The sequence below is a fragment of the Hyla sarda genome, chromosome 13 (assembly GCF_029499605.1).
Source record: "Hyla sarda isolate aHylSar1 chromosome 13, aHylSar1.hap1, whole genome shotgun sequence".
In the NCBI taxonomy this organism is placed as follows: Eukaryota; Metazoa; Chordata; class Amphibia; order Anura; family Hylidae; genus Hyla; species Hyla sarda.
The window spans coordinates 5,894,143-5,908,750 of NC_079201.1; the positions used below are offsets into that span (position 1 = coordinate 5,894,143).

At 44.9% G+C, this 14,608-nt stretch overlaps 1 protein-coding gene across 5 annotated transcripts in view; it reads left to right on the forward strand.

The window, feature by feature from the left end:
* LOC130297600 (protoheme IX farnesyltransferase, mitochondrial) overlaps window positions 1-14,608 on the forward strand; it is a 492,900-nt gene that overhangs the window by 260,079 nt on the left and 218,213 nt on the right. For all 5 annotated transcript variants that reach the window (XM_056550251.1, XM_056550253.1, XM_056550254.1 and 2 more), the window contains one exon: window positions 5,680-5,753. In XM_056550251.1, coding sequence (XP_056406226.1) covers window positions 5,680-5,753 — 74 coding nt within the window. Of the gene's footprint in view, window positions 1-5,679; window positions 5,754-14,608 lie in introns of those variants that run through there.

Here is a 14,608-nt window from a genome sequence, read left to right on the forward strand (position 1 = left end):
GTGCATCCTGTAGTAAGAAAGTGTCAGATCTGCAATACGTAAATAGTAAATACCTCCATAGTAAAAGCTGCCCATATTACTAGCTGCACCACTGAAGAGCCTTCTATACTGACATCACTATCAAAGTTAATAGGTCATGTGCCCCCTCATCACTGGGACCAAGCTAACAAAGACTAGGCAGGGGCAAAAGGGTGAAAATAGGCCACCTTCTCATAATCAATGATATAACTAGTGTTTGTAAACCTGTATGTAAAAGATAGAACTAAACTGTAAACTGTGGGTTTTGCATGTGCTCAGGCTAATACTTTAGTTCCTATAATAAAAATGATGTGCACCCCTGGTAGCAGCAAATACAAGACCCTTGAAGTGGTCCAGAAGTGGTGACAGACCATACATTATGGAAGTCTATATACTCTCCCGGAGATGTATTGCAATACAAGGCCGGCACAGCGAGAATCCCCAGCTCAAGGTTAATAACAGAGTCCCCTCCGATAACCCTATTTCCCCAGCCATTTAAAAGTGCAATTTCCTTATTTAATTTTCATGTTGATTTGAATAGGGCACCTGACCCCGTTCTTATAGGAAGCAGAATCCTTTAAATCTCCCCCAAATGCCTCATAAATCATTAATCTGAATCCTCGGCCCTCCGACACCCCCTCCCTTCGAATTACACACCCCTCTCCTTGAATACAAAGTTGAGTATCTTTTGATTAATGATCCTTTGACTTTGAGATGTAATAAGGACACCACTAAGAATGAAGACTCATTACTGTGAGCATTAATCCAAGGGAAACGGAACGCCAGCTCGGGTGTGTCTGGGGCATACAGGCAAAGTGTAGTAAAAGGAAAGAACAAGACGTCTCTTCTTAGTATGATAGAGATGGTTTGAAATATAGACATAACAAGAAGGGAGCTACATGGGATCAGATATTTCCCACTGATACCATGAACGGATTACATTTACAGTACATCCACCTAGTGTGCAACATTTTCATACCCAGTTCAAAGTTATCAAAGGCCCTTCACATAAAGCACAATGTGAGGGTCCAAATTGCTCTCTCTTGGTTTCCTTTTAAATAACGCTATTGCAGAACAATGTAATTTGCACAGATCGGATTTACTTAACACTTCTTCACATAAAGGGGTACAGCAATCTTGGTTCTCAGTGGGTATAAAATGCTATCATGACTATCATATCTGGTTTTATACCTAGGGTCAAACCATCTAGGTTACTCTTAAGGCCTAACTATTCATGCCACCATACAAATAAATACTATCTACCGGCCCACCAGGACTAGGAGTTTTCTCTCAGGTTTCAAACATGACTTTACTGCAGTTTCCTCCAGGTTTTAGTACTCCATAGCTTACTGCCCCTAAATCACCCTAGACCACTTTAATGGCAGCTCACACAGTATACTGCAAGCCAAGCTCCTCCATGGCCAGACTTTTCTAGCCCCAGATTAGTAGTGGTTTCAGATGCTTCATCCACTCTGTAATCACTGAACTACCTCTGGCTCCTCACAGCACAGGAGACCCCTTTACATCAGCCTGTGCCACATCTCCAAGCTCCTGTCCACCAGGACCTCAGCAGTCACCAGCAGAAGGACAAGCTGCATTCAATCTTCAACCTACAACCCTGAAGACTGTCTAGTCCTCCTTACACAGGTGCACTGTTCATTGGTTGTATCAGAGCTCGCACCTGTGGGAGCAAGACTAGGATGGGTTTTTGTCGGTGCCCCCCTAAAATTGCAGGACTTCAAAGCATTAAAAACATTAAGCAGCATTTATAATGAAAGTTTCCTAACATAACAATGACCATACTTGTTGTCATTCAGCTTTCCCAAACAGATATATCTATTTTTTGTTTAGTTTTTAGGTTTAATAATGTGTATATTGAGTAGTGTTTTTAGGAGCAGCAATGGTATATTGTGCCTTACATTACAGAGAGCAGCCTAATAGTAAGGATGAACCACATCCCGGCCTCAGCTGCTGTAGAAATTACACATCCAGGCCGTTCAGAGGCAGATGACAGCTGGGGGGCTGGTGTTTGCTGCAGGCAAAAATGGGGATCAGGTGGAGGGAGAAAGACCCATTGGTGTTTAGATGTGACGTCCACAACATGAGATTAAGATTAGGAACAGGGCACAACCTTCCCCAAATCTACTTAGAGGAGACACATTTAACAACTAGCTAAATCTATCTATCTGTCTATATCTATCTATTTATCTATCTCATATTTATCTCTATATCTATCTATCCATATGCAGGATATCTCCCCTGGTTATTGTGGTGGCCCGGTACAGGAGTTGTACCCTATCTGCCCTGTCAGGCAGCCTCCATGCAGTGTCCCCTGGGCCACCTGCACCTGTTCCCCTTGTATGGTTATCTTTACGCTGTGTATTGTATATAAAAGTGTTATGTCTTTTGACATGTGATTAACCAGTGTCATGTGATTGTAATCCAGTGAGGTATCAGTGACCATGTGACCTTTGGGTGACCTATGGGACCCCTCTTAGTCTCCCCATATAAGCCTTGGGAGGAGCTAGCTCACTCTCTTGATTTCCAGTTAAGTCTTTGCTGAGGTCCAGTGCAGTTAAGTCATAAGAGTGTGTCTGGAGTCCAGAGGAGGCCTCAAGTCAACTACGCAGCCACAAGTCTACAAGTCCATAACTTGTCCAGGTCCCAGTCAGAGTCCCAGTCCAGGTCCCAGTCAGAGCCTGGTAAGCAACAAACGGGTATAGTCAGTCTCAGTCAAATCAGTCAAAGTTGACCTGTCTTCAGTCAGCGTGGCCTGCATCAAAATTGTCCCAGTCCACTGCAAGTTCCAGCAAGCCCTAAGGTCTCTGAAGTCACTGGTTACCTCCGTGGGCATGTCTAAGCTGTGTAGACTATTCCACCTGTCTAACTCAGTAAAGTTACTGTTGTCCCGTAACTTGGTGTCCGAGTCATGCAGATCAATGTGGTTCTATGGAACCACATTGATCTGTATGAGGAATCTACTGAGTCCTCCTAAAAGTCTAAAAGGGGACTAAAAGTGTAAAAAGAAAAAAGTTAAATAAAAAGTTTAAAAACACACACTAACCCCTTCCATATTAAAAGTGTGAATCACCCCCCTTTTTTCAAATTCCATATAAAAAAATATGTAAACATAATAAAAATAAACATATGTGGTATCGCCGGGTGCGTAAATGTCCAAACTATAAAAATATGTTAATATTTTTGGTCACTTTGTATACCCAAAAAAATGTATAAAAAGCTTTCAAAAAGTCCTAGCAAAACAAAAATGGTACCGATAAAATCACAGCGCAAAAAATTAGCCCTCATATAGCCCAGTATATGGAAAAATAAAAAGTTATAGGGGTCAGAAGAGGACAATTTCACACATACTAATTTTGGTGTACGTAGTTATAATTTTCTTAAAGTAGTAAAATAAAATAAAACCTTTACTTACGGAATAAAGATAAGGTGTCATTTTTTATGAAAAGTGCACTGCGTAGAAACGGAAGCCCCCAAAAGTTACAAAATGGCGGGTTTTTTTTTTCCAATTTTCCCCCACAAGTATTTTTTTCTGGTTTCGCCATAAATTTTGCAGTGAAATGATTGATGTCATTATAAAGCACAATTGGTGGCGCAAGGCGCCAAAAAAAAAGGCCCTCATATGGGTCCGTATGTGTAAAATTGAAAGCGTTATGATTTTTAAAAGGTGATGAGGAAAAACGAAAAGGCAAAAAGAGAAAAACCCTGTGTCCTTAAGGGGTTAACCTGAAAATGTCACCAAATCATCAAGCTACAATATTACATCCAACCTCTGTAGGGGACAACACTGTAATTTTAAGGTGTGAACTAGTGTGTCTAAGCTCATATTTGTTATATTGTCTGCTAAGCTGAAGTATCTAAGCCTATCATGTGTGATACTGTCTGCTGCGTTGGTGTATTTCAGTCTAGCATTTGTGATATTAAATGCTAAGCTAAAGTATCTAAGCCAAGTATCATGTGTGATATCGTCTGCTAAACTGGAGTTCCTTATCATATCATGTGTGATACTGTCTACTTAGCCACTGTGCCTATCATATGTCATATTTTCTGAATAGATGGTGTATACTGTGTAAAACTGCTCGCCGAACTGATGTATCTAAGCTTAATGTGTGGAACTGTATGCAAAACTGACAAATCTAAGTATCTCATGTGCATTACTGTCTGCTTAATTGGTTTATACAAGCCTATCATAATAGTGTCTGCTAAGTTGGTGTTTCTAAACCTATCATGTGTGATACTGTCTGCTCAGCTAGTGTATCATACAGCCTGTATATCTAATTCTATCATGCATACAAATGTCTGAGCTGACCTGGTGTATCTAATTCTGAAATGTGTGACCCAGGGAAACCTCAACATACTTCATCTTCTATGATCTTCTTTGACTTCTTATGTTGCACACAATGTGGGTAGATCCAGAATTTTTTGCTTATTCATTTCTTAATCTCTCTTTAAAGCTGCCAGAGCAGCTCCATTTTTTCTGGAACAGAGCTCCAAATTCCATGGATAGACAGAGAGAGAACATTGTGGCTGCCTGCAGTCACCACTAGAGGGAGCTTAGGAGCTTACTGCATACTGCTTATACATTGAACTCAACAACAGGACAGTGCACAATAATTCCTCCTGACGTCTAAATGGTTATTGCTGCATCTACAGTACATAATGTCAGCATCATGTGACCTTAGGATGTCACTTGGTTTGTACGAGATTCTATAAAGTAAATGATACCGCACACAGCTCTGGCTTTTTCGCTGTATAAGACGCACTTTTTCTTCCCCAAAACTGGGGGGGGAAAGTTGGTGCGTCTTATCCGGCAAATACATATTAAAACCTGTCCTATCGCGGCGGTCCCTGCAGCCATCAACGGCCGGGACCCGCGGCTAATACAGGACATCACCGATCGCGGTGATGCTTTGTATTAACCCTTCAGACGCGGCGATCAAAGCTGACCGCCACGTCTGAAGCGAAAGTGACACTAACCCGGCTGCTCAGTCGGCGTCCCGAACAGCCTACAGGACACTGGGAAGGACCTTACCTGCCTCCTCGGTGTCTGCTCCGTGCCGGGATCCCCTGCATGGCCGGTGCTCTCCTTCGTCGTCATCACGACGTCGCGCACGCCGTCCCGTCATCCAATAGGAGCGGTGTGCGTAGCGACGTGATGGCGGTGACGGAGAGCGAGGATACCCGGCAGCAGAGACGTTATGGAGCGACGGGGACACCCCTGGGACGCGGCGACAGCGATGGAGCGACATCCAGGGCAGCGGTGACGGGTCCGGAGCGTCGGGGACACGTGAGTATTACCTCCTATACCAGTGGTCTTCAACCTGCAGACCTCCAGATGTTGCAAAACTACAACTCCTGGCATGCCGGGACAGCCAACGGCTGTCCGGGCTTGCCGGGAGTTGTAGTTTTGCAACATCTGGAGGTCCGCAGGTTGAAGGTTCAGAATCTTTTTTTTTCTAGATTTTCACCCTTTAAAATTGGGTGCGTCTTATATGCCGGAGCGTCTTATATGGCGAAAAATACGGTAATTGACATTTATGCAAGTGCTTCTATTCTGTACCTGTCTATACTGTAAGAGTTCTTATTTAATTCTTAGTAAAACCTGACATCATCTTTATTTCTTTCCTTTTTACCTTATTACAGAACTTCACTTCAAGTTCCAGCACAGAAGACGGTCGTCATAGTGACAGCACAATGGCCGCTGCTTTACACATACGGTAATTAAGCCACTGTTGTTAATTCCCTTGTAAACCCGGAAGATGATTTTTGCTTTGGCTGGATAATGATGTCTAAATTGCTCGTGTCCCGCGGTGACAGTGAAATATTACAGTCAGGTGGACAATTGAACCCCCGTCCTGGGCATGATGATATGCGTGCTGCCATTGGAGGTATGAAAACAAATGGCTGCTCAATGCCAACTCTATGCGACGCCAAACAAGCCAGCAATAGAAGTAATTTACAAATCTGTTTAACTTTCTGGAGCCAGTTGATATATATAAAAAAGTTTTTGCCTGGAATACCCCTTTAACTTCATAGAAAAAATTAACCGGGGTTAATCACCATGAGCATAAAAATTTTTACAAACTTAAAGGGGTTTTCCGGGCAAAATTTTTTATCCCCTATCCAGAGGATAAGATTTCTGATCGTGGGGGGCCCGGTGCTGAGACCCCCCGTAATCTCCCTGCAGCACCGCATTCTATGCGGGTGCTGAATCTCCAGTTTCGGAAACCCCTGGGTTTCCGGGACTGGGGACGTGACGTCATGCCACGCCCCCTCCTTTCATGTCTATGGGAGGAGGCGTGACTGCCGTCACGCCTCCTCCCATAGACATGAATGGAGGGGGCGTAGCGTCCCCAGTATCCTTTGGATAGGGGATAAAGTGTTTTTGCCTGGAATACCCCTTTAAGCAGGAATGAGACAGACGTGTGCATGGGGCACTGGGGGGTGATCTCTGGGCGACGGTATGTTTCACACAATCAGCTTTTCATCGGGCTCTTTAAAGGGGTCCGTCATCAAAAGAACGTCTCGTGCCATGTTAATTTCTTCTATGAAGTTAATGTAGAGATTTTTGTAGAGATCTTGTGGTTACCTGCTTTAGCTGATGTGACAGACATGGGTTTTCATCCATACTGATTGCAATCCCATCATTGAAATGATTTCCTAATTCTTCCTACATATACCATTCATCCGCTGGCTTTGCAGAGAGAGGGACGGAGTCTCATCACTGCATCTGGTCATCTATTTAGGCTGCTGGATATGGCACAGGTTATCTGATTAGACTGATACGTGGGTTGAGGTCAGCTCACACTATATACAGTTGCGATGCCTTTTCTTATCCATAATCCATTTTTTAGAGAAACATTGCTATTAGGAGTAAGTGATTGGACCCATAATCACATTTGAGGTGTTTTATGAAAATTCTATATAGTCTTTAGGCTTTTTACATGTTGAATTTCTACAGCAATTTTCATACATTTTTGCTGCTCTTTGTTTTGTCGACAATTTTCGAGAATCACAGTAAAAATGAAACATTTTGCTTTGCTCAACTGCAGTAAAATAGCACCAGTTTTTGCAACAATTTGTTGTAAAATCACTGCAAAATGCAGGAAAAAAACTAACTGTGTGAACACCACCTTTAGTGTCCAGTCTGGTATATATCCTGATCCCATAGAGAGAGCAGCGATATACAGATAGAGCTGGAGGGGAGGTGTATTATTACTTCACATACTGATCCAATAAAGATAGCAGCAGTATACAGATAGAACTGGAGGGGAGGTGTATATCTACTTCATATACTGATCCAATAGAGATAGCAGCAGTATACAGATAGAGCTGGAGTTGAGGTGTATATCTGCTTCATATACTGATTCAATAGAGATAGCAGCAGTATACAGATAGAGCTGGAGGGGAGGTGTATAATTACTTCATATACTGATCTAACAGAGATAATAGAAGTATACAGATAGAACTGGAGGGGAGGTGTATAATTACATCATATACTGATCCAACAGAGATAGCAGCAGTATACAGATAGAGCTGGAGGGGTATAATTACTTCATATACTGATCCAATAGAGATAGCAGCAGTATACAGATAGAGCTGGAGGGGAGGTGTATAATTACTTCATATACTGATCCAATAGAGATAGCAGCAGTATACAGTTAGAACTGGAGGGGAGGTGTATAATTACTTCATATACTGATCCCCTAGAGATAGCAGCAGTATACAGATAGAACTGGAGGGGAGGTGTATATCTACTTCATATACTGATACAATAGAGATAGCAGCAGTATACAGATAGAGCTGGAGGGGAGGTGTATAATTACTTCATATACTGATCCAATAGAGATAGCAGCAGTATACAGATAGAACTGGAGGGGGAGGTGTATAATTACTTCATATACTGATCCAATAGAGATAGCAGCAGTATACAGATAGAACTGGAGGAGAGGCTCATTTTTTATCCTCCATAATTCAATTATTCTGGCGCTTTTTTCCCTTCAAAAGTAGCGAGTAAAAGTATAGGTATTTTTTATGTGGTCTTTTATCTTGTGTTTCATCTTACTAAAAGTTATTTTTTTTATCATGTGACCCAAGAATTTTTATTGAATAATTGGGGAAAAAAAAAAATCCATTAGAGAAATGAACAATGGGGATGAAAAAAGAAGGTAATGGATCCCATTCATGTCTTCGGACTTATTTAACCTCCGATGTACTCTATTACTGTCCGGTGTGTTGAATTTGACATGCATTCAGGTTTTTGTTTCCGTCATAAATAACGGATGTAGTAATTTAACATTGAAGTCTATGGATGCAAGTAACTCCGTTATACTCCATTATCCACTATTTCATCCGTTATTGTTACTGATTGTAACGGTTATTAACAGAGATAAACTGCTGTTTTAACGGCTAATAGCAGATGTTAACGGTCCGTTATTTTATACGCAAGTTTTGCTAAATCTTTTACCATTTTACTTCTGTTAACATCAGTTTCATATCCATTATGCGTGACCTCCATTATGTGTCAATAATGGACATTTCATAATGGATTTGAACAACGCTGATGTGAACATAAAGGGGTACTCCACCGCTAGACACCTTATCTCCTATCCAAAGGCAGCTTCGGGTGGTCGTGACGTCATGTCAGCTTCGTGTGGCCGTGGTCGTGACGTCATGTCAGCTTTGTGTGGCCGTGGTCATGACATCATGTCAGCTTCGGGTGGTCGTGACGTCATGTCAGCTTCGGGTGGCCGTGGCTGTGACGTAATGTCAGCTTCGTGTGGCCGTGGTCGTGACGTCATGTCAGCTTCGTGTGGCCGTGGTCATGACATCATGTCAGCTTCGGGTGGCCGTGGTCGTGACGTCATGTCAGCTTTGTGTGGCCGTGGTCGTGACGTCATGTCAGCTTCGGGTGGCCGTGGTCGTGACGTCATGTCAGCTTCGTGTAGCCGTGGTCGTGACGTCATGTCAGCTTCGGGTGGCCGTGGTCGTGACGTCATGTCAGCTTCGGGTGGCCGTGGTCGTGACGTCATGTCAGCTTCGTGTGGCCGTGGTCGTGACGTCATGTCAGCTTCGTGTGGCCGTGGTCGTGACGTCATGTCAGCTTCGGGTGGCCGTGGTCGTGACGTCATGTCAGCTTCGTGTGGCCGTGGTCGTGACGTCATGTCAACTTCGTGTGGCCGTGGTCGTGACGTCATGTCAGCTTTGTGTGGCCGTGGTCGTGACGTCATGTCAGCTTCGTGTGGCCGTGGTCGTGACGTCATGTCAGCTTCGTGTGGCTGTGGTCGTGACGTCATGTCAACTTCGTGTGGTCGTGACGTCATGTCAGCTTCGTGTGGCTGTGGTCGTGACGTCATGTCAGCTTCGGGTGGCCGTGGTCGTGACGTCTTGTCAGCTTCGGGTGGCCGTGGTCGTGACGTCATGTCAGCTTCGTGTGGCCGTGGTCGTGACGTCATGTCAGCTTTGTGTGGCCGTGATTGTGACGATTGTGGTTGCTAGACCATAGCTGTTACGCCCCCTTCCATGGACAAGAATGGAGGGGGCATGGAGTGACATCACGGCCAAGTCTGCCCAAAGCCAGCATTCTGAACATAAATGTCTATGGGCAGAGTACTCTTTTAAGGGTAAAACAAAGTCACAAATAAAAATGGCATGTGGGTATGGAATTTAGATTCCCCTATTGACTCCCAGCTAATATCTGGGCACAGCATTTTGGCCCAAACGCCATGTGTTTTTCCTGTTTGTTTGTTTTTTACATTTATAATGTGTGATTAGATATTTTTAGCTCAGTTTTTGGTGTAAGATTGTGGCCACTTTTTTATAATCGTGCCCCTATGCCTTTCCAGCTACGGAGAGCTTTAGTGCCAAATTAGATAATTCACTTCAGCAATAGTTGCTATCAGGAGGCCTGACAGAAATGCCGCTCCTCAGCATTTCCCAAACTTGTCAGACGTTCTCCTTTCATCCTGACATTACAAGGCCGCTCAATGCTACGTGCTACACCGCTCTATCCGTATCTGCTCCTTTACACATCTGCAGAGGTGCGGGATTTCTGATGTACCATATGGCAGCCGTCCTTTCATCAGCGTGATCGCTCTCCAAGGATGTCAACGCTTGTAGGACAAATGATGATAGCAAGTTAAAAGTGTAATTATTCATTATTGAAACTTTACATGGCTCTCCGGTCAGCAATAAAACCAGGTAACAAGTAGATACTGTATGTATATATATAGCTCCCAATCATCGCAAATAAAAGCTTCAGCCGGCCATAAATCCTCAACGCTGCGGGAGATATTTGTCAAAGAGCCCATTATGGAAGGATGCTCCTGAGGCATTGCAACGAAAAAACCATCCGTCTTCACCTTCACCCAAAAAAGCCTCTACAAACTCGAAAGTGAAGAGCTCGACAAAAACAAACAAGAAGATCCTAAAAAAACTTCAGCATGATGGTCATCTTAGTCAACCAAACCCATAAATCCTCCAAGACTCCAGATCAGGGACATCTATTCCTATTTTACTCAGTCGGACCCTCTCACGCTTTCTTCGTCCATCCATTAATCCTCTTCATGAGTAAATTATTTACATTAAGGATATTATATGGGATTGTCTGAGGATTACATGTTCATGTGGGGTGTTTTTAAGCACAGCTTTTTAGAGGGACAGTGCTGACCTCTAACAATGAAGCATCTACGGTGTAAAGAGCTTCTGAGTCATTTGTCATCTTCGAGTCAACAGACCCTCTCTCTCTCCTCTAGTTTTATTTACTATAGGATATACAGTTTATAGAATATGGGGTTAAAGGTGTGGCTTCTGAAGAAGGTGGTCAGTACCATATGGACAATGTTCAAGGTTTGTTTAGTGATGGACAGGTTTTCCACCAAGAGGAGTTCACACAGCCTGACAACAGACTAAAGCCAATGTTTGCTTTAGGTAATACAAAATGAAGGGATCAAGGTAAGCCCCAATGTAGGGGAATCCCAAATGTAGAGATCATGGTAGGTCTCAATGTAACAACCTTATAAATGTAGGGATCAAGGTAGGTCCTAAAGCAATCCACAGGGCTTCGGCCAAAGCATATTTTCATGTGTCTTAAGGTGTAAAATGATTAATTACAATTAGTTATATACATAGTTTAACTTCCATTAAGACAGTGTTTCCCAACCTTTTTCAGCTTAGGACACACCTCAGAAATACATATATATATATATATATATATATATATATATATATACAGTGGTCCCTCAACATACGATGGTAATTCGTTCCAAACGAGCCATCGTTTGTCGAATCCATTGTATGTTGAGGGATTCGTGCAATGTAAAGTTTAGGAAGCTGTACTCACCTGTCCCTGCCGCTCCGGACCGCTTCCCGCCGCTCCCAATGGTGTCCCCGCCGCTCCCGATGGTGTCCCCGGGCCTCCGCTGGGCTCTCCTGTTCTTCTCCGGTCCTCTGCTGTCTTCTCTGGTCCTCCGCTGTCTTCCGCAAAGCCTTACTGGGCCTGCGTAGCGACGTCATTACGCCGCGGCGTACGCCGTTCCTATTGGATGACGGGACGGCGTGCGCAGCAGCATATTGACATCACAGGAGAGGGCCGAGAAGACACCGGAGGACCAGCGCTGGACCCGAAGGGTACCCCGGAGCATTGTGGAGGAGTAAGTAATACTCACCGCACCACACGGGGAACATTAAGCTGCTATCCCCGACATAAAAAAACATTGTTTGTCGATGCTGACATCGACATGCGATGGCCTCTGAGAGGCCATCGTATGTCGATTTGATCATATGTCGGGGCCATCGTATGTCGGGGGTCACTGTATATATATATACAGTGGTCCCTCAACATACGATGGTAATCCGTTCCAAATGGACCATCGTTTGTTGAAACCAACGCATGTTGAGGGATCCGTGCAATGTAAAGTATAGGACAGTGGTCTACAACTTGCGGACCTCCAGATGTTGCAAAACTACAACACCCAGCATGCCCAAAACTACAACACCCAGCATAGGAAGTTATACTCACGTGTCCCCACCCCTCCGGACCATCACCGCTTGTCACCGCTGCCCTGGATGTCGCCTTCCATCGCTATCGCCGTTTCCCCTGTGTGTCCCCGACGCTCTGGCAAGGCCTCTGCTTCCCCGGCATCCTCGCTCTCCGTCGCCGCCATCACATCGCTACGCACGCTGCTCCTATTGGATGACGGGACGGCGTGTGCAGCGACGTGATGACGACGATGGAGAGCGCCGACGATGCAGGGGATCCAGAAGAGGACGCGCCGGAGCCCCGAGGACAGGTAAGTGATTGTCAGCGGACCACACGGGGCACCGTAAATGGCTATCCGGTGGCAGCTGAAGCAGTCTGCGCTGCCGGATAGCCGTTTATGTGATGGTCCCGACATACAAAAGCATCGTATGTTGATGCTGCCTCTGAGAGGCCATCGTATGTTGAAATGATCATATGTCGGGGCCATCGTAGGTCGGGAGGTCACTGTATATGTATATATTTTTTTTTTACCATGGGGCACACCTAACCCCCTCCCCCAATATGCAGTTTGCCCCTGTAGCAAAGCCCCCCTGTTGGTAGTTTGCCCCCTCTAAGTTGGACTTTTCTGTAGGTAATTTGCCTCCTGAAGGCACTTACTCATACACTGAACCATGTCTATGGCCCTGTTCTCTCTCAAAATCCCATTCTCCTGCGCTCATGTGTTGATAGGACGGCTTCTCCCCCCATAAGAAGGCTTCTTGGAGCGGCAAGTGACGACACATCACTCAGCGTCCTCCATAGCGCTACACTGCACTCAAGGAAGAAGCGCAGGGGCAGTGGAGGAAGCAGAGTGATGTGTTGAAGCCTTCTTATGGGAAAGCCGTCCATAGGGTGTCATCTCATGGACAGGAAAGCAATACAGCCAGCACACAAGCATGGAAGAATGGTGGAGTAGAGAACGGGGTGGCCGACAGGATGCAGTGTAGAGGTGCCGTCGGCTCTGTGCGACACCTACAGCTATTCTGCCTCACAGCGGTTAACAAACATTGCATTAGGAGGAGGGGTTAGCTGTAGGGGCAGGTCAGAGGTGATGACATCACTCAGGGGGTGGGGTTAGAGGTTAGTGACAAGATCCAGCCACAACTCCTGAGATAGCAGACAATAATGCATCAACTCAGGATGGGAGGTGGGATCCGGGGAGCTGCTGAGACAACACCACACTGACATTGAGAGAACTACACAACTTCCTGTCGTGGGTAAATCCAGCAAAAGCACACTAAAGTCAGTAATTTGGGATAACACTGTATGTCTTGAGAAAGTTTTCAGGGGTGCTGAAAATTTTTGACCCTAACAGAAGCTGTGAGGGAGCCCTCATAACAACCTGGGGGGGGGGGGGGGGGGGGGTATTGCTTGTAGTATTTGTCTCTTTCTTGCTATTCAGCAGAGCTCTGAAGATTCGTATGAGAGGTTCTCTTTCCCGGTTACACATTGGAGGGACATATATATAGTGCAATTATTCTTCAGCTTTGATAAGACATGAACTTATATCATGGAAATTTATCTTTGTAGTATTATCCCTTTGAGACTAGTAATGTGCACCCTCTGCACTACATTTTTTCTTAAAGGGGTAGTCCACCCCTAGACATCTTATCCCCTATCCAAAGGATAGGGGATAAGATGTCTGATCGCAGGGGTCCCGCCGCTGGGGACCCCCGCAATATAGCATGCGGCACCCACCTGTTACTGCTCCGGAAGCGCTGGAGGGTCTGGCTCCTGACCACGGGAACGGAAGATCGTCACGACTCCGCCCCCGTGTGACGTCACGCCCCGCCCCCTCAATGCAAGTCTATGGGAGGGGGTGTGACAGCCGTCACGCCCCCTCCCATAGACTTGCATTGAGGGGGCGGGGTGTGATGATCCCACTAAACCAGACGATCCCTTTAAGCACTAGTCCCGCCCTCACTACCTGGACTTTGTCCTAGCCTGTGCTTCAGCTGGGACAAAGATAATGCTGCAGTCGGACAGGATTATGTTCTGGATGGTATGGGGACCCCTAGTGTTTTTTATAAGCCATGATTTTATAAAAGGGAAATAAGATTTTCTTATGAAGTTTATTAGAAAGATTAATGTTTTGCCAAGATGTACGACATAAAAAAGTGTGACAGTGCCCATTTATGTCGTACAGGTGGAAACGTCAGGATATTTATGTAAAGCAGAGTTTGTGCTGAGTTGTAAGATTTGCATTTTGTAATACAAACCTGTAGTCAAATACTTTGTAATGCAACACACAATAGTGTGGAAGAGGAAAAGGAAGATCCCATAAAAGGCAAACAAGGGTACAGGGTGACGTGACCCCAAAATCATCAGTAAATACTACTATCAGTCTTTACCAACCAGGGTGCCTCCTAGTAAATAGCAGCGCATTTCCCGCTGCAGGAAACTCCCTGCGAGGTACGATACCATTCATTTGAATGGGTCCCCGGACAGTCCGCAAATCTGACACTATTGTAGACTGTTTGTGGACCCATTTAAATCAATGGTACCGTAACCTGCACCATGATTCCTGCAGCGGGAAACCCGCTTCTAGTAATA